Raw genomic sequence first — 27,002 nt, forward strand, 5'->3', positions numbered from 1 at the left:
CCCCTTTTGCACGCAGTCTCTGTTGGAATAGGCGACTCAGTCTGCCTTTGGACACTGGGGGGTGCTGCATGTCTCTTTGAATGTAATGTATAAGTCTAGCAATCTGCCACTCTCTTGTCTAAGGTGGGAACGCCTACTGACTCCTCCTCTCTTGCCTCTGTGCCTCTTGGGTAATCTCTCTCCCCACATGGTCTTCCAAAGAGGAAGGATGTAAATCCTCCATGCTCCACTATAGAGCTTCTTTTTGTCCACAAATACACATCTACAGCCTTGTTGCCTACTTTTTCAGGCCGTGGCATTAGAATAGGGAATGTAACTCTTTAGATTAGGATCTTTCCCTTCTTATTACCAGAAGATATTGCTATGGAAGAAGTCTGCTACAATAAACTGTAAGTTCTATCTTTCTATGATTTTGTCTGAAGATTAATTAATTAATGTACGTTTTTAAGGGTTTAAATGCTTCTGACTAAATTACTCTGCTATGTTACTCTGCTAAGTTACTAAACTAAACCAAACTAAATATATATTTCCAATAGTCTCCTGTTGCCGATGACATCAGCATTTTGCTGCCTCATTGGATGAGGGCCCACTCTGCTGAGGTACCAAAATGGCATATAAACCAACCATCCAACCTGGAAAGTCAGACCTTAGGTGGGTTTCAGTGACCTTCCGTTGTAACTTTCCCATTGTTTCAAATCTAGTTCCAACTGGATGGAAGCTCAGGTGCCCACCTCTTTTGCTGTGCTGTGAAGCGTAGCCATTCTTTTGCTTCTCGACCAAAGACTGTGCGTCTCTCGCCTTTGACAACCCTGTGATTTGCCTTCTGTTGAAATACTGATATGTAAAGTTAGAGCTTACAAGCTATAGGCTTTGTTTTAACCTCACATTCTGTCTCGTGCATTTATTAATGACTTTGCACCTTAAATAATTATATTATATTTCTGTGTGGGTTTGTTGACTTTAAAATCTCAAAACTTTAAAACATTCTGCTGAACCCATTGTTGCAAACACTCATGAACCACCTACCATAACATTATTTTGCTGTGGACTCTCCTTGCAAAACCATTCTTGCAAGGTAGACTATGTTTTGTTTAGTTCCCTTACAGGCTTGGGGTGGTGTCCCTACACTCCTAGGCTTTGGGAAGACACTGAGGGACTGGTGGCAGATTTTGCAGGGCATTTGAGGAACTTTCCCTTGTGTGCTAGTTTTGTAACTTACAAGAACTGGCCTATAGTGCCTTGCTGCCTCTTCCCCTCAGCTGGGTTGAGACACCAGGGTCCCTTAGCCGTGACACTTGATACTGACATCAAGGGAGTGCCACACTCACTTCTCTGGAGTAGAATGAGACAAGCTGAAAGTGAGCAGAATATGCTCTCAAACCCTGTGGAAAATCTGAGGATTTGGCCTCAAGATTACTGTTCTGAAAATTACAAAGCTTTTCGTTCACAGAAAAGAACATTTTGGAAACTGCCATTGCAGATGTTAATGAAACAAGGAGCAGTTTTAAAAGTGAGAATTTTCAGAAATGAGCCTCTCAGGGGGTTAAGAGAGTATGTTTATGTGTACTAGGGCCTGAAAAATTATGTTGCTGCTCCATGATGGCAATTTTCTGAACAAAAAATAACCATGAGAAGATGAGTATAAAGGGTTCAGTTCTGCTGTCACCGGGATGCTGGATAATGTTGAGACCTACTTTCTCATGATGAAAAACTTGTGTGAGACCAAGAGGATGGTGAGTTTGGCAAGGAGCAACCTGAAAACTTTACCAGCAGTAACAGGAAGGTGCTGAAGTTCACATGTTCTCGTGCCTCTACCTTTAATCTGGCAATGAAGAAAAAGAGGCAGCAGCAATAAGGCTAAAAGAAGGGAAGCTGCAACTGTCAGGAGGACACAGCTAATGGTTCAAATCCCACATCTTTCATTGCTGCTGTTCATTTTTATGCTTCTTAAAAAATGGGCCTGCTCACCCTATTTCTTTGTATCTAGACCAACAGATGATTGGGAAACTGAGAATAAACTCCAATCCATGAGGAGAAAGAGATGGCTTATGATGTCCATAAACAGATATGCTGTCTGAGCACAGAGTAGCATTGTTATAACATCTCTACACACATATGAACATGTACATTCAGAATGCCAGGGGAATTAGCTTGCTTTTTTGTGCAGTGAGTAGGAACAGGGATCTTTACCTAATGAGGTGGCCATCAGTAACTCTAAAGAGTGTAATTCAGTAGGAAAAGAACAACAGAGCAGATTTAAAGGTTTAAAAGGGAGTTTATTGAGGGACTGGGCAGAATAATGGGAGGGGGGGATGAACTTATCCCAAGCAAATATGAGTAGATACTAAAACAAAGCACAAGCAAATAGCACATTTCCTAACAATGCCCAGAAAATATCAATCAGAGCTATTCCAATTTGGAGCAGGATTTATCTCTGAGTTAAAGGTGAAAATATGGGGAAATGGGGGAAAGGACAGAAGAGAATTGACTGTCTAGTCTTCCTAACTACCTGAGAGAAGCAGAATGCCAGCTGTCTGTGTGATGCAGTCTGAATTGGAAAATAAAGGAAAATAGGTAACATGGAGAGCAAAGATAAACCTTTCCTATTCTGTGTAGAAATCAGGAAGAGGAAGGAAGGATCCAATGCACTGGAAACTTGTTGCAGTCCATGGGAAGGACAGATGAGACTGAGTGATTTCAGCAAGAGTAGACCAATTGTGGGGTTGGGGTAGCAGGTAGGATCCAGTGACCAGCTGCAAAGGTTGGGGGCTGAGAAGTGACCTTTATGTACCTTTAGTTACATTGAGAAGAAGACAGTTTCTCTGCGATGATGGGATTAGGTCCAGGCTAGAAACTTGGAATCTGATAGGAGAATGTGAATTTTAGGGAATTGGAAGGTAGAGAGAACTCCAAATATGTGTCTGATTTTAAAATGTGTGGAAAGTATGAAAAAGTCAGTATGGGATGATTAGTTTACATGACAGGTGGCCAGCTCAGGCCTGTTGGACAAAGGCTGGGTAGTGGCTGGCTTGACTGATTTATCTGAGTGTCAAGCCTGATTAATTTATGATCAATATTTCAGGGAACTCTGCATTTCTTGATGGTCCAAAAGGTCAATTATTGCCCAGCAAATTCCTATCTTTAAATATGGACTGAATTCTGCCCATAATTTGGGCAATAACAGTAAATATTGAAATGGGTTGAGTTAACCCAAACATTGTGCAGATTTTACGAAAATAAGGGTTTTCCTGCCAGAAGATGACTCCAGGAGATCTGATTGGTGGAGAGAGATGGGAAGGTGAATCCAAAAAGTGTATAAAGATGAACCTGAAAAGGCATAAGAGGCAAGAAGGGGGGGAAAGGAAAGTACTTACACTTTCCTCCGCTTCTCCTTTGTTTACAGGTCCAGAAGGAAAGGTGAATCTCTCTCTCTCTCCAACAACACAGACATCTTGGATTGGTAAGAAAATTTGCTATGCTTTCCCATGCTTTGCTATACCTTGCTGGAATCTATATAATTCCTATGCCTCCCTATATTATAATCTGGCTTGTTAGAGCTTTGTATCATGATTTGGGAAAGGCTTGATCTGAATAAAATTTATAATTTTATGAACTGGCTGTTTGGCATCTTTTGTTCTCCATTGGAGGTGTCTTTCCAGTCCAAACTAGAAAAGATCTGTCACGCATGCGAAGGGCTTAGCTTGGCCATAAAGAGTCAGCTAACAAAACTACTATAAAAGACACTTTAAATTTAACATAGCAATAAATAAGAGGTTAGAGAAATATTATCAGTAAGAGCATTTACCTAAAGTTTTCATTGTACTCAACTTCATGTTCTCCTATTCTGATAAACATTTGCCCTCCTTTGCTGTAGATGTCCTTTCTTAAGATTGGTTTCATATTTGAATCCAATGTTTCAGTAATATCCTAAAAAGCATCAAACTACAATCAGAATTATGATTCTGGTCAGCACCTCCCCATCACTCCAAATGATGATAATTTCATAGAGATTTGCCTAAGTGTACATTAGTTATTGCAATTAACACTGGCAACATACTTGTCTGGTTCATGTATGTCTGGAGTCAGCCCTATGGCACTGTCAGACTGTGGCTAAATAAGGTACTCTCTGCAAGATTCCCTTTAGAAGCAAGAATAAGTCCAATGTCTGGCAAAGGAAGCTTTATTGCAGAAAAGGTCCATTATAGTCCACTGTCCTGAATAGGAGACTCAGGATGGTACATGATCATTGTTACCAATGAAGAGCAAGCATAGGATACAGAGTAACAATACCCATCTGGAACAGCCTCCCCCCATAGTTCTCAAAACAACATCTTTCAGTCCTGGGAAGCTGCTCTCCTTCAAGGCCAATGCTTGGTGGAACGGTGTTAGACACAACAATCTCCTCTGGTGGGAATGCTGCCTGGGAACTGGTGCACCTGGGGAGAAAGCACTTAAACACTAGAAGCATTAGAAAATGGAGTCAGTACAGTTTAGATATATACTGGACCTGACATTCTGCCCCCCTTAAAATAGATCCCCCCCTGGCTTATATGGATAGCGAGTATGAAAAGCCTTGGTTAATCTAGGAGCATGAACATGTGCAGAATTCACCCATTCATCGTAACCAGAATCAAAGTCTTTCCAGCGAATGAGGTAAAAAAGCTGGTTTCGCTTGAGCTTAGAGTCCAATATTTGTTGTACCTCATAGTGTATTTGGTCGTCAATCAAAGTTGGAATGGGTGGAGCTCTTATGTGCCATTTGTTGTCGGTGGGAGCTCTCTTTAGAAGGCTGACGTGGAACGTATCATGCACATGGCGCAGGTTTTTAGGCAAAGTTACAGCAACAGTCACCTTATTTATTATTTTGCGCACAGGAAAAGGTCCCAGGAATTTTAGAGCGAGTTTGCGGCTGGTTTGAGCTAGCTTTAGGTTTTTTGTGGAAATATACACATGATCTCCAGGTTGTAATTCCCATTCGGCCACACGATGGCGATCTGCGTATTTTTTGTAATCCAGTTTGGCTTTTTCGAGGTGTTTCTTAATAAGAGTCCATTGCTGCGCCGCCTCCCCCCACCATGAAGATACATCTGGCAGTTTAGAGGAATGGAGAGGGGGTGCGTCTAACGGGAAGGGATCGAAGTGAGTCCCGTACACAATTTTGAATGGAGCCTCTCCCGTTGAAGCGTGTACACTGTTGTTATAGGAGAATTCGGCTAGGGGAAGAAGGTCCACCCAATTATCTTGTTGAAAATTAATGTAGCAACGAAGAAATTGTTCTAAAATTTGGTTAGTTTTTTCAGATTGTCCGTCGGTTTGTGGGTGGTGGCTTGAACTGATACCTTGTTCAATATTCAACATTTTCAAAAGCTCCCGCCAGAAGTTGGCAACGAACTGTCCGCCGCGATCCGAAATCACCTTGGACGGAAAAGAATGTAATTTTACGATGTGTTTTAGAAACAGATCCGCTAGTTTTCGAGCGGAGGGTATAGCAGTACAGGGGATAAAATGGGCTTGTTTGGAGAATAGATCTACCACAACTAAAATACAATTGTGTCCTTTTGAAAGAGGTAGATCAGTGATAAAGTCCATAGAGATTACTTCCCAGGGCCTGTTCGGCGTTTCTAATGGTTGCAGGAGGCCCGGAGGTTTCCCTTTCCTGGTTTTTGCGCTGAGGCAAACAGGGCAGGAACTAACGTATTGGGAAATGTCTTTGCGCATGCCCGGCCACCAGAATTGTCTTTGAACTAGGTGTAAAGTTTTCAGGTACCCATAATGTCCAGCAGTGGGAGCATCATGACAGCGCTGCAAGACATCCAGCTTAAGGCTGTCCGGGACATAAAACTTGCTCCCAGCTAGCCAATCCCCCTGTGGGGATCGGGTTAGTTTGTTTCGCGGAGCTTTATCCCCCTCCTTCTCCACTTCAGTTTTGAGTTTCGATTTCCATTCTTGGTCGGCCGGGAGGGCCTGCTTAGCATGGCTGCGAGTAGTCACCACGCCCCCAAGTTGCTTAGGCGAGAAGACTGTGTCGACAGTCTCCGCCCGTTTGCTTTTATGTTGGGGCATGCGCGACAGGGCGTCCGCCAAAAAGTTAGTTTTGCCCGGGAGATAATTGAGGGTGAAGTTAAACTTGGAAAAGAATTCCGCCCACCGCAATTGCTTGGCATTCAGTCTGCGTGGGCTTCGTAGGGCCTCCAAATTTTTATGATCTGTCCAGACCTCAAAAGGGTATCTCGCCCCCTCCAGCCAATGCCTCCAGTTTGTGAGAGCTGCTTTCACTGCAAAGGCCTCCTTCTCCCACACATTCCAATTCCTTTCTGCCTCTGAGAACTTTCTAGACAAGAATGCACAAGGCCGCAAATTCCCATCCTCCCCCTTCTGCAGCAAAACCCCCCCTATCGCCGTATCGCTGGCGTCGACCTGTACTATGAAGGGGGACTGTTCGTTGGGGTGGGAGAGGATGGGTTCCGTTACAAATTGCTTTTTAAGGCATTCGAAGGCCGTTTGGCAATCGGGGGTCCATTGTAGTTTAGCAGAGGGTTTTTTGGCTTGGTCCCCTTTATCTTTGGTTTTCAGCAATTCTGTTAAGGGGAGTGTGATTTGGGCGAAATTTGCGATGAAGTCTCTATAGAAGTTGGCAAAACCCAGGAAGGATTGCAGTTCTTTGCGGGTGGTGGGTGTTTGCCAATCTTGGATCGCCTGTATTTTGGCTGGATCCATTTTCAACCCCTCTTGTGAGATACAATACCCAAGGTAAGTGAGTTCGGTTTTATGGAATTCACATTTGGACAACTTGATGGGCAGTTTATTCTTCATCAAGGTGGCCAGGACCTTTTGTACCATTTGAACATGTTCTTCCTCGGTGTTAGAATAAATTAAAACATCATCAAGGTACACCACCACCCCTTTGTATAGAAATTCATGTAAAACTTCGTTTATCATGGACATGAATACAGACGGGGCTCCCGTCAATCCAAAAGGCATAACTAAGTATTCATATTGTCCGAGGGGCGTATTAAACGCGGTTTTCCACTCATCCCCTGCCTTGATACGAACGTGGAAGTAAGCATCTTTTAGATCTAATTTCGTAAAGATCTTACCTTGGGCCACGACGTTGAGAAGGTCTCGGATGAGCGGTATAGGATAGGCGTTGTTGGTGGACACTGCATTTAGTCCTCGGAAATCCGTGCACAGTCTAAGTCCCCCATCCTTCTTTTTCACGAAGAGAACTGGAGCGGCGTGGGAACTAGAGGCTGGGCGGATGAACCCTCGTTGGAGGTTGGTGTCGATGAATTTCCGGAGCTCTTCACGTTCATGGAGACTCATGGGGTAGAGCCTCCCTTTGGGTAGTGAGGCTCCTGGTAAAATTTCCACCGCACAGTCCGTTCGTCGATGCGGGGGCAGCGTGTCCGCTTCCTCCTCCGAGAAAGCGTTTAGAAAAGGCCAGTAAGGTTCGGGTATTTGGTTGACTTCTTCTTGGGTAAGGAGGGCCTTTTCTTTCTGAGTAGGGTCTTCGCCCCAGTTTTGATTCCAACGGTGAAGTTTACAGTTGGCATGATTGAAGGTAATACATCCTTGAGCCCAGTCTATGTAGGGATTGTGATCACATAGCCATTTGCTGCCTAGAATTAACGGGTACTTGGCAGTAGAGCTGATGACAAAGGACCTCTTTTCCCAATGCTGTCCCATGCCTGTGATCACCGGGATGGTTTCAGTTGTGACCGGATTCATGTTGGTACCATCCATTTGTTCAAAAATTACTGGATTTTGTAATTCCCGAGTTGGTAAGGCTAGTCCATTGACTAGAGCTGGGGCTATGATATCTCTTGAGCAACCCGAGTCAATGAGAGCTTGCACCCGAATGTGCATTTTTCTCTCTGGGTTGATTAAAGTCACTGGCATGAATAAAATGGACCCAGGTGGCCGGTTCCGTGCAGGGACGGGCTTGGGGCGGATCTGTCGTTTGGGCCCTTTTACGACAGATCCATCTCGTTTCCCGACTGGGGACTTTCTGGATTGACTTCTGCAGATGGGGAAGCGGGATCGTATTCCATAACTTCTTCCGCTTCCAGCCCTCTTTCTGAGGCTGGCCTTTGGGAAGCGCCGCGGCCTCTGTTTGCTCGTGGAGCTGGAGTCGGGCGTTGGAGCGTAGGGAACGGAGCAAGGGTTGGACGCCGTAATTGGAGCGGAGGTCTTTGCACAGGCCGGTAGGGGCATTGTGCTGCAAAGTGACCAGCCTGTCCGCATTGCAAACACAGCCCTTGTTGCCATCTAGCATCTCTCGCTCCACGGGTGGCGTAGCCAGCTCCCCGAGCTCCCTTCTGTAAGGTCAATGGTCTTCTTTGTCCCGTTTGTTGTTGTTGCTCAACCAAACGGACTTCTAAAATGCGATTTTCCACTTCGCAAACAAGTTGAATCCAACCTAACAGCGTAGGGGGATTGTCTTGCATGAGGGCTCTGTCCAAAAGTCTCGGATTAAGTCCTTGTTTGAACAGAATAATTTTTGTGGACTCCTCACACCTGGGACACTTGGCAGCCAATTGTCGGAATTTCGTGATATAGTCTCTCGCTGCCATGCTGCCCTGCTTAATGGCCTGCAATTCTGTTCGGGCCCTGGTTTCCTCTAAGGGATCTTCATATTGTGCTCTAATAGCATCCACCAACCCCTGGAGAGTATCGAGTTCTGGGGCCCCGATATTATATAGTCCTACGTACCAGTCCGCTGCTTTCCCTTGTAAGCGGGAGCCGAGGTGTTCAATTTGGCTGGCCTCGCTGCCGAAGAGGTGTCCCCACCGGTTGAAGAATTGCACGACTTGCACTAGAAAAAAGCCCAGTTTGGAGGGATCCCCGTCAAAAGTGGCGTCCAGTTTCACCCAACCCATTGGGAGGTCTTGCCTCGGAGCCGGGGCTGGGTAGAAGTCCGCCGGAAGCCTCAATGGCACTTGAGGTATGAGGGGACCCGGTTGTGCTGGCGGTGGCCTCACCGGTTGAGCCGGGGGTGCCGGCCACGGCTGGGCTGGCGGTGGTGCTCTCGGCAGGGCTGGTGGCAATGCCGGAGGTGCTGGCCGTAGCGGTTGAGGTGCTGGCGGTTGAGGTTGGTGTGGCGGAGTAATAATCGGCCGCTGAGGGGTGGGTTGGTGGGGTCGCAGTGGTGTAGGTCCCATCGGTTGGGTCGGAGGCGGTCTTACGGGTTGTTCCAGTGGCAAACGTATCGGCTGCAGCGGCGGGGTTAGTTGTGGTCGAAGCGGAAGGGGCCGCAGCGGCGAAGGCCGAATGGGTGGAAGGCCGCGCGGGCTTGCCCCTCCGGGCGTTGTTGTTCTGGGAAGCGTCGGCTGGCCTTTTGGCGCTGGTAGACCATCTCCCGGAGGTTGCCCGACGGGAACAGTTTCGCGCGGTTGACCAGGGGCTCCCTCCCCTGATGGAGCCACGGGTGCTCCCGCTTGGTCCGGCCGGACCGTTTTCGGGGAAGTATGGGGGGGTATCACCGGTGTATCACTTGGCTTTTCCTCCCCTTCCGTAGGCCTCTCAACGGGGGTCTCGTCTGGCGGCACATCCCCTCCCGTGATAGGAGGTTCGATGGGAGTCTCACCGGATGGCACAACCGGGTGGTCCCTTCTCGGTGGAGTTTCCCGCTGAGGGGGAAGTTCCTTGGGTTGTTCTCCCGATTCGCCAGGATAGGTGCCCCCCCCGCCGGTAGGCGACGACCGCTGCTGAACTTCCTCCATCGGATAGGAGATGACACTTTGAAGGGTAGCTATCTGTATCGCCATCTCTTCAGGAGACAGTCTTTCCCCTGCCCCCATTGAGGAAATTAAATGAATGGCGTGAGCCAAGCTTTCTTCCATATCCATCAGCTTAGCTTCTAATTGTTGTATACGACTTGGCCCTGGTTGTTCGCTCAGGGAACCTTCATTCGCTGTACTCACCGGGGAGAAAGGGCCCCACGGAGGAGGGTCCCCTTGAACTATTCGCGACCTCGCGGCTAGAATTCCCTTGGCCATACCCGTCACGGCCGAGATGCTGGTATCTACCGCATAGGTGGGACCTCGTATCTGCTCCCAACTTGGTTCAGGGACTTCCGTTGGCTCCTTCCACGGGGCAAGTTCGGAATAATCCCAACTCAGGGCGCCTCGGCGAGACGTGTCCCCCTCCATCTGCTCAAACGTCCTGTTCCAATATCGCCATGGTTGGCTGCTATCTAGTTCCGGGACGGTTTCTAGGCTTCGGCGCCCGTCCATCGAGACTCGTGGATGGAGTCCACCTGCCCGGCGCTCTCTGGTTTCTCGGGGTCTGGCTCCCCACTCCGACGGGGTGGGCACCGAGATCAAGGGGAGAGCGGTTGCTTTCGGCCTTGCCCCGAGATTGCTTTCGGTCTCGTTTCGAGTACTGAAGTCGATGAGAGGCAGGGTAGAAGTGGAGGCTCCGGTTCCGTTCCCGGTTGCTCCCAGCTCCTGGGAGTCTTGGGTTTGCACCGGTTGATTGTCGGGAGACGCATACGGATCAAACAAAGGATCCCTGTCCGGGACAACCTTGGATTCCGCTGGGCCCGACGCAGACATGATTGGTAACAAAATGTCAGACTGTGGCTAAATAAGGTACTCTCTGCAAGATTCCCTTTAGAAGCAAGAATAAGTCCAATGTCTGGCAAAGGAAGCTTTATTGCAGAAAAGGTCCATTATAGTCCACTGTCCTGAATAGGAGACTCAGGATGGTACATGATCATTGTTACCAATGAAGAGCAAGCATAGGATACAGAGTAACAATACCCATCTGGAACAGCCTCCCCCCATAGTTCTCAAAACAACATCTTTCAGTCCTGGGAAGCTGCTCTCCTTCAAGGCCAATGCTTGGTGGAACGGTGTTAGACACAACAATCTCCTCTGGTGGGAATGCTGCCTGGGAACTGGTGCACCTGGGGAGAAAGCACTTAAACACTAGAAGCATTAGAAAATGGAGTCAGTACAGTTTAGATATATACTGGACCTGACAGGCACAACCCAGACTTCTTCAAGCCGCCTCCACCTTAACTCAAGCCAGCAGCAGCAGAGGTGGCAGAGAGCAAACGCACTAGAAAAGTTGGCAGCAATGCAGCCTCAAGTGGCAGTGGCACCCTCTCTGACAGCGGTGGCAGTCACAGGATGGCCCGGTGCACTGGCAGAGGGCCACGAGCAGCTCCTGTGAAGGCCCAACAAGAACCATGGTAGAAAGGGCCCCTGGAGCCCACCAAACAAGCCAGCAGATGGAGGCAGGAAGCCCGGAAAGGCGCCCTCCGCAGGACCACACCATTCAACACAGTGGGGCTGGCAGCAGCAGCAACAGCCCCTGGGCCCTATGGAAGTCAGAGAGGGGCCCAACTGGAAGACACCCACTGAGTGGGCAGGTGGCACCTAGGCCCACCCAGCCCCAACCTTGATAGGCCGGCACCCAGAGCAGCTTCCCAAGCCACCGGCAAGAAAGAGGGTGGAGCATGGAGGTATGGCCAACATTGGCACAGGTGGTGGGACTCACTGGGAGGCTGGAAGATGGGGTGGGGTTGGCATTAGCTGGAGGGGTATAAGGAGGGATCCACATCCTGGCTGGGGAGGAGATGAGAGGTCTGTGCCTGTCGCTAAGGCCAGCTTCTCAGGTGTGGCAAGTCTGTCTAGGGGCATTCCACCTTGACCCTGCTCCAACCAATCTGAGGCCTTCAAGGGAGGAGCCCTCAAGAAGGAAGAGAGGGAGACAGTCCTTAACAAGGGCCAAACAGGCAGCCCTGACAGGATAGCCAGAAATGCAGAGAAGGCACTATGGCAGACATGGCTGGCATGGCGGGATCTAACCCCAATCTTGATAATATCCCAGGAGTGAATAGTAGAATCACTAGGGTCTTACCCACAAATGCTGCCTCTGCATTTCCCCCTTTTCTTCTACTAGACCTCAAATCCTTACTTCCTACTGTGGATATCAGGACTAACTTCATCCACAGCAAATTGAGGAGGTATGTGGATGAAAGGACCAATGAAAGAGCCTCAATGAACTGAGAAGTCTAGGCACTGACTCTGGGTAGTGACCTGATGACCTGAATGACTAGAGGAGCTAGTAATAACAAAAGTAGCAAAGCTCAGTATTTGGTTACTATATTCCTCCTGAACAGGAGGTATCTAAACAAACATTTTGTCATTTCAAATTCACCAAACTGAATAGGAAATCCCTCCTTTGGTGCTAATTATATTCAACATTATTTTGCGTTCTTGCCAGTGATCATTCCTAATTTCAGAGTGCGGGACTTAAGTTTCAATGGTTTATTCTGGATTTATATCCAGGAAGAAAAAAATCAGCCCCAAACTTTAACCTCTCATCTATTAATAATATTAAATAGATCTATACTCCTGCAAACTCTCCACCACCATTTACATGGCTCTCAAATTTACATTTGCTACTTTATATTTTTTCTATTTCTTTTCAATAGCAGCATGGCTAATGTGAGAGAAAGACAAAATACCTCTAGAAGTACTGATTCACCCATACGCATAGAATTTTCAAGCATTCTTAAGTAAGTAGAATCTGTAGCACGAATTTGTCGCAAACAGTCTCTTGCCATTTGATGTATCCATCTGTAAGCCTGTCTTTCTGGGTCAATTAGTAAAGGCCATCGTTGTCCATGTTTAATATGAATAGCATTTTCTGTGGAATATTGATCAAGTGGCAAACCTTCATTTTGCCATTGACGGACCTATAAAAATAATTATTTAAATATTGATACAATACTGTCAATAATTTTTGAACCATAGCTACAAAAGCTTTCCGTGGCACACTAATAATCACATAAAAATCATTGGCTGTGTTCAAATATAACAAGATGTCATCATTGTCATTACAGTCTTGGAAGTTCTTCAGCTAACACACTTGTTTTTCTCCCTCCTCCCTTTCTACATGGCTCATGTATTGAAGATTTCCTGGTTCAAAGACCGTGTTTGTCATACAGCACAATCCTGAGGGCCCCAAAATTGCCTTGGGAACCAACTAGGAGTTACACCAGCATAAGTTATGCTGGCATAACCCCCCCACCTACACCAGGGCAACAGCCCGGTGCCACTCTGCCCAAGTCCTTCACTGGCATCCAGCAATGGCAGCTGGCCGCAGGTGCAACTGGGGCATAAGTCCCTGAGCTGGCTGGCCACTCAGTTGGCTTCCTAAGCCATTTTGGATACGGGAATGCCCCAGCAGCGGTGGAAATTGATGCCACAAAAAAGACGGCATAGCCCATAAGCACCCATTGTATGTGAAAAGTTGATCCCCCTGTGCCTGGCCCCACCCAAGCAGCCTGGTGGAGTATAGGATGCCAACTACCATGGGGAACAATCTGCTCGTGCTCACATGGCAGCTGAGTACCCTTCCCTGCTCTCAAATCAGCTTCCAGGCACCCTACATAACCTCCAGCCAGGGCACCTGTGACCATAGGTAAGTAGGGAGATGGCCAGAGGCTCTGCCTGAGAGCCCCCTGCCATGGGGACTTAGAGCGCGAGGTGGGAGAAGATAATCACAGTGTTGGGGCAAGAGTGTGCAGGGTGAACTCTGCAAAATCCAGAACTTGTCTCGCACTCCCACATGAGAGGAAAGCCATGTCCAGAACTACCATCCAAGTTCGCTTGCAGGCTACCCATTTCCTGAGTACTAGCTTGAGGAGGGGTGGGGGTGCACCGACAGGTAAGAAAGAGCTGGGGAAGCGGCTGCCCTGGCTTGCTCATTCATACTGGCCTCCCCTCTCCCCTCACATGCACCCCCCCCAAACCAGCCTCTGTGGTCGAGGCTCATCAAGGGGTATGGCCCCTGCCCATGAGCTGGTCAGCCCATGTCTGCCATGGAGACAGTCATCTAGGGAATCACACCCAACACATGTGAGGGCTTCCAGCAGCCCATTTCAGGGCTCTGTCCAGACTCCCTTGGCCAGGCTCCATCCTTGAGCAGAGGAGAAAGCATAGCTATAGGCCAGGTGACTGGGTACTTGCTCTTGTAACTCCCCTGTGATGGCGGGTGTGCAACCCCATGACTGTCTCCCTCCCAGGATCAGAACCCCAAGTAGGCACAGGAGCAGAACAACCAGATGCACACAAGGAGCACTTTCCCACTGGAGGGGCAACCCTCATCTGGTTGCTGACAGCACATGTGACGACAGAGCTGCTGCTGCGGCCCTCAGCCTTAGACACCCTCCCAGGACATGGCAGACCCAGCTGTGGCCTGCATGAGGTTCAGCCCTTTGTCACATGTGTCTGTTTCTTTTTTAGGCTAGTTGTGACCTGTCAGGTAGGCCAGGGAGTGTGGCTGTTCCAACCTCCACTGATCCTTCCTGGCTACCATCTGAGCCCTGCCCACAGAGCTGTTCTCCAGGCAGCCTGTGATTTGACCCTGCTCATGAAAATGCAGCATTAAAAATGGCCTCTGTGGTTTCATTCACCATGCAAACAGGCACAGCTCCTGTTCCAGCCAAGGGAAGTCTACAAGATGTGACCAGACATCCTTTTCACTGTTGGCACTTCAATAAAGTCTGTATTGAACAACTAGTGCCTCTCTTCTTCACTAGCCTTCATTGACAGCAGCCCAACCCCCATCCCCCAACCTCCCCTGGGGCAGCCCCACTGCATACCCCCAGGAATGGTTCCCAGCCTTGGGCCGTCAGGGAGGAAGCAGCCCAGTGGATCCTCCAGGCACCTCCACCTCATAGGGTGGCTCAACTCCTGTATGGACTGAGGGGGCATTGATCCCATGGAGGCTGCCACTGTATGCTGCCCCTGTCCTGCTTGTCCTGTCCTCATATGGCAGAGAGCCAAACAGGGTGGGATGTGGGGTCTCACCCATGCGCAGGGAGGAGGGACATCAGCCTGCCTCAGCACTGCTAGGGCCTGAGACACCAGGCAGATGGCTGTAGTGGCCTGGGGGGGAGATGATTTTTGGAAGGGGGGCCAGAAGCCCACATGCTGTGCACAAAGATTCTAGCCAAGATGGTCTTATCTGCATATGGAGATTCTTTGCCAGAAGGCAGGAGCAGGGAGCAGGCCACCCCCCTGTACCCATGTGGGTGCAGCCGAATGGAGAAGGCCAACTCTGTCGGGGCAACAGGGTCAGAGACAGCCTCCAGCTGTGCGGGGGGGGGCAATGACTTGAACTCATCGGGTAGCTCAGCACCTTTGGCAGTGCTGGGGGGCCGCAGGCATGGGACTGGTGCAATCAGTGATTCAGGGGTGTGGGCATGCCACTGTGGAATGGCCTCATCGTTCAGTGGCTACCATGCCTAAAATGCGTAGGCACCTGCTCACGCTCCACCACACCCTGGCACAGTGCTCTGCTGCTGGCTTGGGTGAAATGGTGGCTGGGGCCCCATCTCAGGGTTCCTCTCCCGGTTCCAACATCAGGGACATTGAAAGCTGCTACTGGGTGGTGATATTGTGAAGCATGACACAGACAGCCATGAGCTTTGCTACTGCCATAGTCTGCATCGTTTGGCACTCCCCTGTAAGGTATAGGTATCGGAACTGAATCTTCAGCTGGCCGAATACCTTCTCGATGACTATCTGCACCCCCCAATGAGCTTGGTTCTATGTGGCACAGTCTGCTAGCTCATCCAAGGGATACAGGGTCAGGAGGTATGGGAAGAGCAGCTAGCCCTGGTCACCTATGCAAGTATGGTAGCCATCAGCTGTCAGTGTCTCCTCTCCATGGCAGCCCCACAGCCACCTACCCAGCACCCAGTCTTTGCCATCTGGCCACTCAGCAAGGAGTCTGTTGAGGCTAGACTCTACGAAGATCTGGGCACCATGGATGCTTCTGGAGAACTTGGTCACTAGGTCTGTGAAGATGCCCTAGAGGTTGCTTGGGGTCTGGACATTGATGCTGTGGAAGCACTGCCAATGCCTGTAGACCTGGGGCTTCTCACAGGGGGTGCAAAGGGGGCGCAGAGGGTGATGTGCATGCAGTTCACTGCACCCACAACATTGGGGGACCGCAGTTCAGATGGAGGCCAGCATGGCCTCCTCTCTGGGGAAACAAATGTGCTCCCAGAAGCAGCCCAGTGTGGCATCCAAGAAGCTATGGTGTCAGCAGCTCATGAAGAATTGGGACACTTTCAGGTCCTTGGATACCATACTTTGGAATGATCTGGTGGCCAGGAAATGGAGGTAGAACAGCACCTCCTGCAGGACAGGAATGGCCCTGGGGGCTGGGGCTTGTCCCTGGAGTACTGGCCAAAGTTTCTTGCAGAGGTCCTAAATGGCCATTCTGTCCATGTGAAAACAATTTGGGCAGGTGGTGTCCAGGATCTGGAGGGTGCAGATGCACTCCTGGTATCACCTGACATGGAGCCTCCTCCGGCACCACCAGTCAAAAATAGTGTTGGCAGGAGGTGGAACAGGCAGACCCCCAGGACCAGGGGTGGCAAGAAGGGTCTTCCAAAATGGGGGCTGCAAGGGAAGGGCAGGGTTAGTGGGGGAGGGGGCCTGCATCCCACCTGTTCTGGAACTCAGCACCTACTCCCATCCTCCTGGCCCACAACCGGAGGTTTGCGGGCAGCTTCCAGCTGCTCAGTGTCCATCTTGTGGTTCACCGGCCAAGGGTGAGGGGGTGTCTCTCTCTCAGAGCTTTCCAACACTATGTGGCCTTGCATCTGCATTTCTCTGTCTGTGGGAGGCATGGCAGTGGAGTGCTCCAAAGGGAGTAGCAGCCAGCAGTAGCCAAACTAGACCAAGACCAAGAAGGCACTCCTCTATGGCCTGGTTATGAAGCATGGCAACATCACACTCACCACAGCCGGAGGCACCTCACCTGCCATTTGTAGTCAGGTCTTTTGGCGCATGGCATCAGAAGAAGTATTAGCCCTAGGGCATGCCACATGGACATAACTGTCCACCATGAAGTGCTAGAATGACTCCTTCAGGCCAGCTTGGAAGCATGTGTGTGCTCCCACTGGATGTGAGAGGAGCATTTGCTTGGGTTTGCCTGGGGCCAAGACAGTCATGCACACGCTGATTCCTCCTGTTATAGGGGGTAGCCTTGGAATCAAGATCCTGACTGGCAAGGTCATGACTGGGTGGAGCAGCATGGGCCGTGGTAGACAGGGGGCTTGGGAATGGGGCCTGCCCCACCTTGCAGACCACAAGCACCCTTGCTTCTCTCATGCAGGTGAACCACTTGGCATGGACGCCATTCCAGAACCGTCAAGTGCAATGGGTAAGGAGGCTGTGGGAGAGGGGGAAACCCCACCACTGACCCTGGGATTAGCCTCCCTGGGGTGAGGAGGGAGCTAGGAGCTGGCTAATACTCCAGATGATCCTAGTGCTGGAGGAGTGGATATGGCAGGTCAGGGGGTCGGGGTGGTATATCCGAGGCCTGAATGCCCGGCCCAACCACCCGGATTCTTCATCACAGGGGCCTGCACACTGGCGATCTCTGCTGAAGTGGTTGTGCATTGTTGACCATCTCGCTATGGGCTGAGGTAACAGGAACAGCTTGGTTGACCCTTTGCTTTGGTGGCCCTCCAGACCCAATGATCACAGGGGATTCCATGTTACTGGTGGACTCTACATCCTCCAAGGGGGACAGGGGATGCAAAGGGGGAGTGCGTGCTGTCAGGATGGGCAGATCTGGTGATTGGTGCTATGGGGTCCAGCCTCGAGGGGGACGTAGGAGACATGGGGTCCTTCAGCCTTTCTGGCAAACTGTAGGTATTAATTCTAAAAATCCCTCAACCATAAAGAACACAATATTGGCCAGGTTCCTGGAATAAAGGTGTAATATTTTGTCCTTGGGTTGAGGCTCCAAGAAAGCCACATCTATGTTCAAGGATTTTGCCATTCGAAGCATCTGTTCTGTGTACAGCCAAAAGTCATCTGTGGGGAAAACGAGTTTTCTGTCTCCGACAGTCTCGTTTGGTGATGGTTCGAAAGGTAGGCTTGGGCTCCAGTCTCCCAGATAGGTTTCTGGATCCATGTCAGGCAGATGAAACATCTTGGATGACTTAGGAATGGGAAAGCATTCGATGGTACAATCTAGACTGTGTAAAGTCAGATGTGGATCCTACTGATTCCATTCTTTAGGGTTCGCCCCAGTTGACTCCAACAGATGGGGATACTCCCTGATACCACTCTGGACATTTGTGTGTATAGCAGCTTTGGTGTGAATTTTGCTTGCAGCCTCTAAGGGTCATATAAGAAGACTCGGGGTAATTCTCTTTCCTCTTCTGAGAAGTAGACTGAAATCTGAATGTGGGGTCTCCGCTACCTCTCAGTCTCCAGTTTCCTGGTTGATAACTTGCATCCTGTGAGAGCTCCTTTTATGTTTAGAGCACTTTGGATTTCATTTTCTTTCGGGGCGGTTCCAGAGAATCTGGAGCAAGTCCTTCAGTTCCTTCAGGTCTGCGTCCCATTGAGCTTGAGTGTATGTTGGTCTGCAAGAGCAGGTATCACTGGCCGGGTTAAAACTGTCCCATCCAGTGGCTCTCTAGATTCGGAGCATTGTTGGACCCAATCCACAGTCAAAGCCAAAAGGGCTTGGCGTGTTGGATCTGGGATGTTGCTGGGTCCAAGAGACTTGGAGTGCCTGAATCCGAGAAATGGTTTTATGAAGGAGTTGGATGAATGCCGACCTGCATTCATTTGTTGTTTGGCTACACGAATGGCCTCGTTCTGCTGAAGTGAGAACATGGCCTTCTTTTCTTCAGGAAGCCCTCTAACATAGTCCAAAAGCTTTCCCCAAAAATATAATTGGTATCCACCCATGATGACCTGGTGGTTGCCAATTCTCAGGTAAAGTGCTGAGATGGAGTATAGGCACTGTCCATATCAGTCCAATTTTCTGCCCTCCTTGTCCAGTGGAGTGGAGTGTGAACCAGAGCGTTGTTTCTGAAATTCCTCTGTCACCAAAGATGATGGCACCGGGTGCTTGAACAGTGAAGGCCAAGTGTCTTGCTTGACCCTGTGCATTGCTTCCACTCTCTTAGAAGTTGGTGGCATTTCCGCTGGCTTCTCCCAGGCCTTCATCAAGGCCTTCTACAATAGGAAATCCTATGACTGCTGGAGCATCACTGTAGAGTCTGCTTAGCAGTTTTTCCACAGCTTTGGAAGCGGAGGAAGTAACATCCAAATCCAGAGCCTGTGCCATTCTGGACATCTGCTCTGCATACAAGCATAGGTCTTCATATGATGAACCTAAAGATCGACCAACATTTTCATTGGGGCTTTGATGGCTCAGAACCGACCTCATGAGATGTTGCTGGGGGATCTTCATCTTCATCCTCAGAGTTGTATTGCTGTTGAAGTTGCGCTGGTTACGGGGGAGGGAGCTAAGCTCTTCTAGATGATGTAGATGATCTCGGTTCCTTAGCCTCGAATCCATGGGGAGCACCAGGCCAGTAACAGTGATACGGAGGTGGAATACAACGAGCCATATGATGTTGATGGCATGAAGATCCTCTTGGATCTGACTCATACTATGAGTCAGATCTGTGTTCACTATGTCTGCTCTGAGTTGGACAGTGGGTATGAGTTTGCTTTTGGATCCGAGGTGCAGGCTGTCGGCATCAGTTGTTTGCAGGGAAGTGGTTCAAAAACCATGCTCCACAGTCCACACCCCCAGCTCTGTGGCGATTTTGGGATTTGGCTCTATCTCCTGCAGTTTCCCTTCAGAAAGTGACTGCTCAGGTGAGTTAAGATGCAATGACAGGGTCCTCGGAACCAAAAAGGGCACCTCCTTTCATGGTTGGTCCTGCTTGGTTCGACTCTGGCCTTGGAACTGGAACGGGAGGAGTGCTTAGTTTTCTTTGATTTTTTTTTGCCAGCGGTTCAGAGGCGGAACTCGACTCCAAAGAAGTGCATGGAGTCAGAGTCTTTCCGACAATCAGATCTGACCTCGGAACCAAACGCAACGAAGTCATGGATCTGGCTCTTGCTTGCCGGTCTGGAGTGGCCACAGGTTTAGCAGATTTTGGATCCAATGGAAGCTGAAGCTCTTTAGAGGCAGGATTTTTTGCTGCCACAGAGTTGGTGCCAGAGAACACTTTCTCCCACAGGGCAACCTTCAATCTTTGAGCTCTCTCATTTCTTGCCTTCGGGGTGAATTGTTGGCATATAGGACACGCACCAACTTTATGTCCCTCGCCCAGGCACAGCTGACACAGATCACGTTGATCAGAGTGTGTCATTTTAGTTCCACACTTGGAACATTTCTTAAAGAGCCTCTTCTGAGACATATTGAAGGTCACTCATGTAACAGTCGTACTTGACTGGACCAGTTCAAGTAGGATGGCCAAATTCATCGAGTAGAAACTGTAAAATGAATACGCAGTCAAAAACAGTCTGAAGTCAGAATTCTGAAGATAATCAGTCAGAAAAAAGATCCAATAACGCTAAGAACAAATGAGCTCAGAAACATAGTTCCCTTCTTCGAGGCGGCTAAGAGAGAACTGAGGGGGGGGTCACACCTCTGGTGGTCACGTGGCCATTTAAGTGGGAAAAACTGTTAATCTATGTGACCTAGGAGAAGCAGCTCCTAATGGAGCTCTAAAGAAGCTACAAAGTTTTTCTGTCGGTAGGCCTGCACATGCACAGTTCCAATGTGGGACTGCATAGAAGAACGATGATGAAATTTAGCTGATGAATCTACCGTTCAGCAAGCCTGCATGTGCACAGTCCCATGTGGGACTGCACAGAAGACCAATCATTAACCAGTAATTTCATCAAAAAGAACACATATCTTGAAATGTCAATTGGTACATTATAATACACATCAGTCTATATAATCACAACAAATTCTGTTGGGGTCTAGTCCACACACCAGATGCTTTCCTGTGAAAACTGTTCATTCTGTAAATTCACAAGCAGCCTGAAAAGTTTTATCAATCCAAATGACAAGAAACTATAATTTCTCAACAACTTTACCACATGTAACTCTCATGGGGTAGGGTATATTATCAAATGTCCTCGTGAGAAGTTGTATGTTTGCAAAATTCAGAGGAAACTGAGAATAGGAATTGCAGAACATGAAAGTAAAAGTGCTACTGTGGTTCAGCACTTTTTAGGACACAATTATGGTTCAATAGATTTTATGTTCTGGGCTGTTTTCAAATCAAAATGCTATAGGGATAAAGTGCTATAAAAAAAGCAGAGTGGATTTTTATGTTAACAACATTGGTCGCTCACAGATTAAATGAAAGCCTCAAACAATTGCCTGATAATATTATACAGTTTAGTTATGTATGTATTTGCCAACTTGTTAAAAGTTTTTGAGTATTGTACATTATATTGTTTAAGATCCATGTCTCCATCTTTTTATTGCTCATGTATAATATTTGTAATATTCCATAGTTGTGTGGTTCTTCTGGATATAATCATACACTCTGCATATGTTCAGTATGTACTGAGAGAAAGAGGAGGCAGGAAGAGATGAGCCAGAAAGGGCTCTCATGGTCCTCTCTTCTATGCCCAGAGTAATGCCAATTGCCACTTTGGGGTCAGGAAGGAATTTTCCTCCAGGCCAGATTCGCCTGGGACCCTGGTGGGTTTTTGCATCCCTCTGGGCATGGGGCAGGGGTCACTAGGGGTGGGATGTAAATGGGAATTTTCTGCAATGTGTAGGGGGTTAGACAAGATGACTCTTGGAATCCCTTCCAGCTCTTTGTTCCTGTCTTTTAAAGTATTTTTAAAACTCTGGTCGCTTCCACATGTTCCTTTTTCTTCGGGCTTTCTCTGTTCCAAAGCCGAGTCTTCCTGAACTGCTTTCAGAACTCACCTTCCACATTCAGTGTCCTCATGCGTATCTTGTGTGTGTTCATAGCAGAAAAAAAGGTCTCAAAACAGAAAGAGCGTTCTTTCTGCACCTCGTCACAAATGACGTCGGTGCATTCCAGCCCAACTTTCCTTTTTTTTTGAGCACATGCAAGATTGCGCTATATCATTGTCCTGTCTTTCAGCTTCTGTAGAAACTAGGCATGCATAGTATTCCGTTCTCTTATAATTGATTTCTCACTCAAAGTTTAAAATGCAAAAATATATTTTTTAATTTTTAATAAATATGCAAACAGCAGAGTAGCACAATCACGCAACTTCATATCCTACTATAATCGCACAACTTCATATCCCACTCACTTCTTATCCCCATGGACACACAGTATGCAGGGATAAGAAGCGAGTGAGGGCCAAAATGGTTTGCCACTGCCTCCTTGGGGCATCCAGAGGCCCGGAAGAGCTCAGCACAGGCTGTGGGAAGGCTCAGTGCGGCAGCAAGGCCCTCCCAATGTCCCACAGCAGTGGGGGCAGTGCTCCCTGCCACTTCTGTGGGGCCTTGGGAGGGCCACATATAAAATGTATAAACTTCTGTTGAGGTTTGAGATGGAGGAAGAGCAAGTAAAAGAACGCATGATTAATTGAGCAAAAAATTGTGGACATGATATATTAATGGAACAATGGGAAAATATGTGGATAAGGGGGCTGAAATTTACACTAAGCTCCAGTATTAAAGAAAATTTTTACAAAATGATGTATCATTGGTATATGACTCCTGAAAAATTGGCTAGAATGTATAAGGGGGCATCAAATGTATGTTGGAAATGTGCTAAACAAGAAGGGACATTTTTTCATATGTGGTGGACATGTAAGAAAGCAAAGAGTTTTTGGTTGTAGATACAGTCATTGATTCAGAAGATTTTGAAGATTAAACTTCAGCTGAAATGGTTGGAAATAATGGACAGCCAGTTGGAAAAATTTTTTAGAACACTGTTTTTATACTTTACTACAGCAGCAAGAGTGCTTTATGCACAAAAGTGGAAAACTACAACATTGCCTACAGTGGAGGAATGGTTGACAAAAGTTTTGGAGTTTGCGTTAATGGCAAAACTTACTGCATTAATGAGAGAAAGGACATTAGTTAACTTCTTGTCTGAATGGAAACCGCTAATAGACTTTTTGCATGAAATGGATAACAAGGATTTGATAACATCTGGATTTATGGAATAAGAAACAGGAACAATAGAAAAAAGAGGGGTTTTGTGACTAACTTAGAATAAGTGGGACTCTAGAAATGATATATACTTGTGGTGGAGAAAACTGGAACTCAACTTGTAGTGTAATCTAGGTGTTTTTTTATTTTCTTTTTTATTTTCCTCTTAATTTTATAGATATATGTATTGTTAGTGTGTTATGTTTAGAAATGTGTTTTTTTCTTGTTCTGTATGTTTGTTGTTTATTGTCTTGTGGTGTGCAGTTTATAGTTTAAATAAAGAAAATTTTAGACAGGAGAGCCACACATAAGCCAAGTGGCAACCAAGGGTTTGGAGGAGGAGGGACCCCCTGCTCTCTTCCCCTATCCCCTCCTTGACTGATGCCGCAAGGAGAAGCACGGGGGTGGGGGAAACGCTGCTAGAGGGTGTTGTATTTTTCAAAACAATAGGCTTTAATGCTCATTTGAAATAAAATCAGAAATGGCATTCTGTTCCTAATGTTGTTCCTAGACTGATAATCTGATTGCTGAGTGATCCAATGTTGCAAGCGCTGCATTGTAATAGCACAAGGACTGTTTTAAAAAGTTTTTTAAAAAAGGGGGAAGAATTATACGATCACACATGTGAGCCAGACGCTTGTGTGGGACGGGTAATGGCAAGAGGAGGAGTTGGAGATTTGTGGGAGGGCCCTTCAGAAGCACAAAAAAGTCTCCAAATGTATTGATACGGTAGATAATCATGCGAAAAAAATGGCATGAAAAATGAAAACAACAAAACAAGTTTCACAAAGAACACTTAAAAACTGGGATCATCATGATCTGCTCGCATGTGGGAAACAATAACGTATGTAATGAGTGAGATAACCCTCCAAAGTTCTGTTAGCAGGCTGTCTCATTAAGGACATGTGTAAGCGACCTTTCTCCAAGTAAAACATCACAAGAAACTATGGTTTATTGTATACCAGGTAGTCTTCCATATCTGAGCCATGCATGAGAGAAAGAGGAGGGAAGGGAATGTAAATTAGAAATCTTCTAATGCTTTTCTCTTTCAGGACAGAGCCAAAGTACCATGTCAAAATGAAATTCAAGCAACAGCAACATATATGTAGACCCTTTACCTAACTAACATGCAATTATTAGCTATAGAAGTAACAGTTTTGAAGAAAAACTTCAATTTCAAGAGAAAAACCGCAAGCTTCCTGTTAAGTCTTTTAATTTAAATGACAAACAATTATGCAGCTTCCTCTTCATCCCTGTGCATTACCTACCTCAATTTTTTCTGTCATGCAGTTTACTAGTGAATAATTTGAAGATACAGGAATGTTATTTTCATTACAGAGCTTCAGACACTCGTTCACTAGCTGCTGACGATATTCTGCTGTTAACACTCCACTATAGACAATACATGCTGCTGAAATAAGAGCATCACCCACAATTCCGTGAAGCCTTTGATCCATACTATTAACCGATTCTTTCCAGCGTTCCTAGGATATCAACATGACCAAATGTTTATAGCCAAATGACATAAACTAACTTGCTTTGTGTGTGTGTAGTAGTACACACAACAATAATTTGTCGCATCATTGTACTGTTTAGGATTAATCATGTAATGTACAATTTTTCAAAGAATGTCATACCGATATTTGAAGGATACTAGTAAAAACTATCATTATGATGAGTAAGAGGTCTGCAAAAGGTACCATGGCCTAAAAGCGGAGAAATTTCTGTTCCGAGCGGCTGGCCTGCACAAGCACAGTACCCAAAGGTGAGACTGCACTGAAGACTGTAGCTGAACTACAAGTAACTATTTAGTACAAACAGTGTACATATGACCTATCAAAGCAGCAAGAACTTGTTATCCCCAAAGGAAGGCAAAATAATGGAGGTAATATTGTCTTCATCTGTTGGAAGCACATTATAGATGCTCATAACTGGTTATATGCACACCATGGTTGTATATACACCACTTAGTATCATCATATTCTTGAATTGGCCTCAAGGGAGAACACACCAAATTTCAAATAACTGTCTAGTGGATATTCATTGGAAAATTGCATTTACACATGAAACTTGGTATATTACAAAAGCATACAAGTTATTTAAATCATATTATCACAGGTTCTGCAAGGTCCTTATAGGCCATGGTACCCAGAAGTGGACACAGTACACCACATGAGGTCTGCGTAGCACAGAGTAGATTGGAACTATTATTCATTCATTTATTTAAAATTTTTATGTGCTGCTGCTTCAAAGACCTACTTACTTCTCACGATTATGCTTCTATTAAAGCAGCCTAAAATTGCATCAGCCCCTTTTTACAGCCATATCACACTGCCAACTCATGTTCAGCTTGTGATCAATTGAAACCCTGAGATCCTTTTCACTTAAATGGGTTACATGGCTCATCTACTCTGGGGTTATGGAGGTTGGGTAAAGGAGGTGGTGATGATACAACCTATATGTCACAGTCAGACCATTTTTTGCTGAAAGCATATATAGTTGTCTCATCTCTGCAAGATTGGTTAGTTAGGATGCTCCATCCCCAGAGACTGATGAATCCAATGGGTTTGCAAACTGAGTGCTCAACCCTCAGCTTTCTCTTCTCCAAAGTAAACATCTAATTTCTGCACCCTTTCCTCATAGTATTTGGTTCCAAACTTCTGACTGTTTTTTGTAGAGTAATGACTTTTAACAGAAAAGGTAGGTTAAACATGTAAACAATAAACTCTAATTAGATTTAATGATCAAGATGGGTAGCCGTGTTAGTCTGTCCGTCTGTAGCAGTAGAAAAGAGCAAGAGTCCAGTAGCACCTATAAGACTAACATAATTTGTGGTAGAGTAATGAGCTTTCATGAGTTACAGCTCACAAAAGCTCATGCCCGAAGAAGTGGCTCATGAAAGCTCATACCATACCACAAATGTTGTTAGTCTTATAGGTGCTACTGGACTCTAGATTTAATGAAGTAGATGAGCTGCAAAGAATAATGAGGGAGGGTTTCCTTCTTCCATCTCTTCCTTCAGTCCTTGAGATAAGGCCTTGGTACCTGGCTAGGCTGTTACAGTAAACTCAAATGGCCTTATCACACTTTGGATGCCATTTTGGAAACCCAAAATGGCACCCAAAGTGTGATAAGGCCATAGCTATAAGGCTATAGCAATAAGATAGACACTGAGGTGTGGCTCCTGTGGTGCCACAGTAATGTCTGCAGTGGACATTATCCCCAGCAAAGCATTAATTTCTCACCTTATGCCTGATCCTTGGCCACTGTTATACTTTGCACACATGACCCACAGTACTACAGTAGCTGAAGGTCTTAGTGTCTAGCCAGGTTGCTTGAGCAATTCAAATTGGTGCCTGAAGTCTTGCAAGAATTCAGGCACCATTTCAGTTGCATTTGCTACCTCACTGAATTGTGATGTGACCCAGACATGTGTGCATATTGCAGGGACCTTATTTTTGGCATGGGTTAAGGGGAATACGTTGGATTTTTCTTCTGAGCTAGGAGTTTCCCCAGGTATACAGAATCTTTTTGCCTGACTCTGCTGTGTGGATGTTGATATCTGCCTGCAGGCCAGTACTTTGTAATAAGGTCTAGTGATATTAAAATAGAGTGGGGAAAAAAGCCCTGAAAGATAATACCATCTCATCCTTCAGAGCCGTGTTTAATACAGATGCACTTTTTAAACGTTGTGTTGTCTGATCTTTTCGAGTTGCTAGTATTTCTTGTTCAGCAATACTTTCTTCATATGTTGCTTCTAAATGTTTCTGATGCTGTTCAATCTGAAAAGTTAAGATTTTCATATTTCTAATGAAAAAACTGAATTTTAGCAGTAAATACTGCTTTTATTATTAGACCTAGTTTCTGGAAACTTTACAGGCTTCAAGTATGGCAATGGTAACTTCAACACTACTACACCACAGGTGCTTCTAGTGCTTTTAACTGGACTACATACAATTTTTCTCTGCAATTTATTTAGCTTGTCATCAAACTGAGCAAGCAATATGTTTATTTATTTAGAATGTTAAAAGGCATAATCATAATTA

The 27,002-nt window shown here is 46.7% G+C and overlaps 1 protein-coding gene across 1 annotated transcript in view; it reads right to left on the reverse strand.

Moving 5' to 3' along the window:
- Positions 1 to 27,002, reverse strand: part of DNAH14 (dynein axonemal heavy chain 14) — a 447,800-nt gene that overhangs the window by 57,296 nt on the left and 363,502 nt on the right. The window contains exons 61-64 of the mRNA XM_054972406.1: positions 26,598 to 26,738; positions 24,225 to 24,440; positions 12,479 to 12,709; positions 3,806 to 3,927 (exon numbers count right to left, since the gene is read on the reverse strand). Of these exons, the coding sequence (XP_054828381.1) occupies positions 3,806 to 3,927; positions 12,479 to 12,709; positions 24,225 to 24,440; positions 26,598 to 26,738 (710 nt within the window). The remainder of the gene's footprint in view (positions 1 to 3,805; positions 3,928 to 12,478; positions 12,710 to 24,224; positions 24,441 to 26,597; positions 26,739 to 27,002) is intronic.

Source organism: Eublepharis macularius, chromosome 1, assembly GCF_028583425.1.
Source record: "Eublepharis macularius isolate TG4126 chromosome 1, MPM_Emac_v1.0, whole genome shotgun sequence".
Taxonomy (NCBI): Eukaryota; Metazoa; Chordata; class Lepidosauria; order Squamata; family Eublepharidae; genus Eublepharis; species Eublepharis macularius.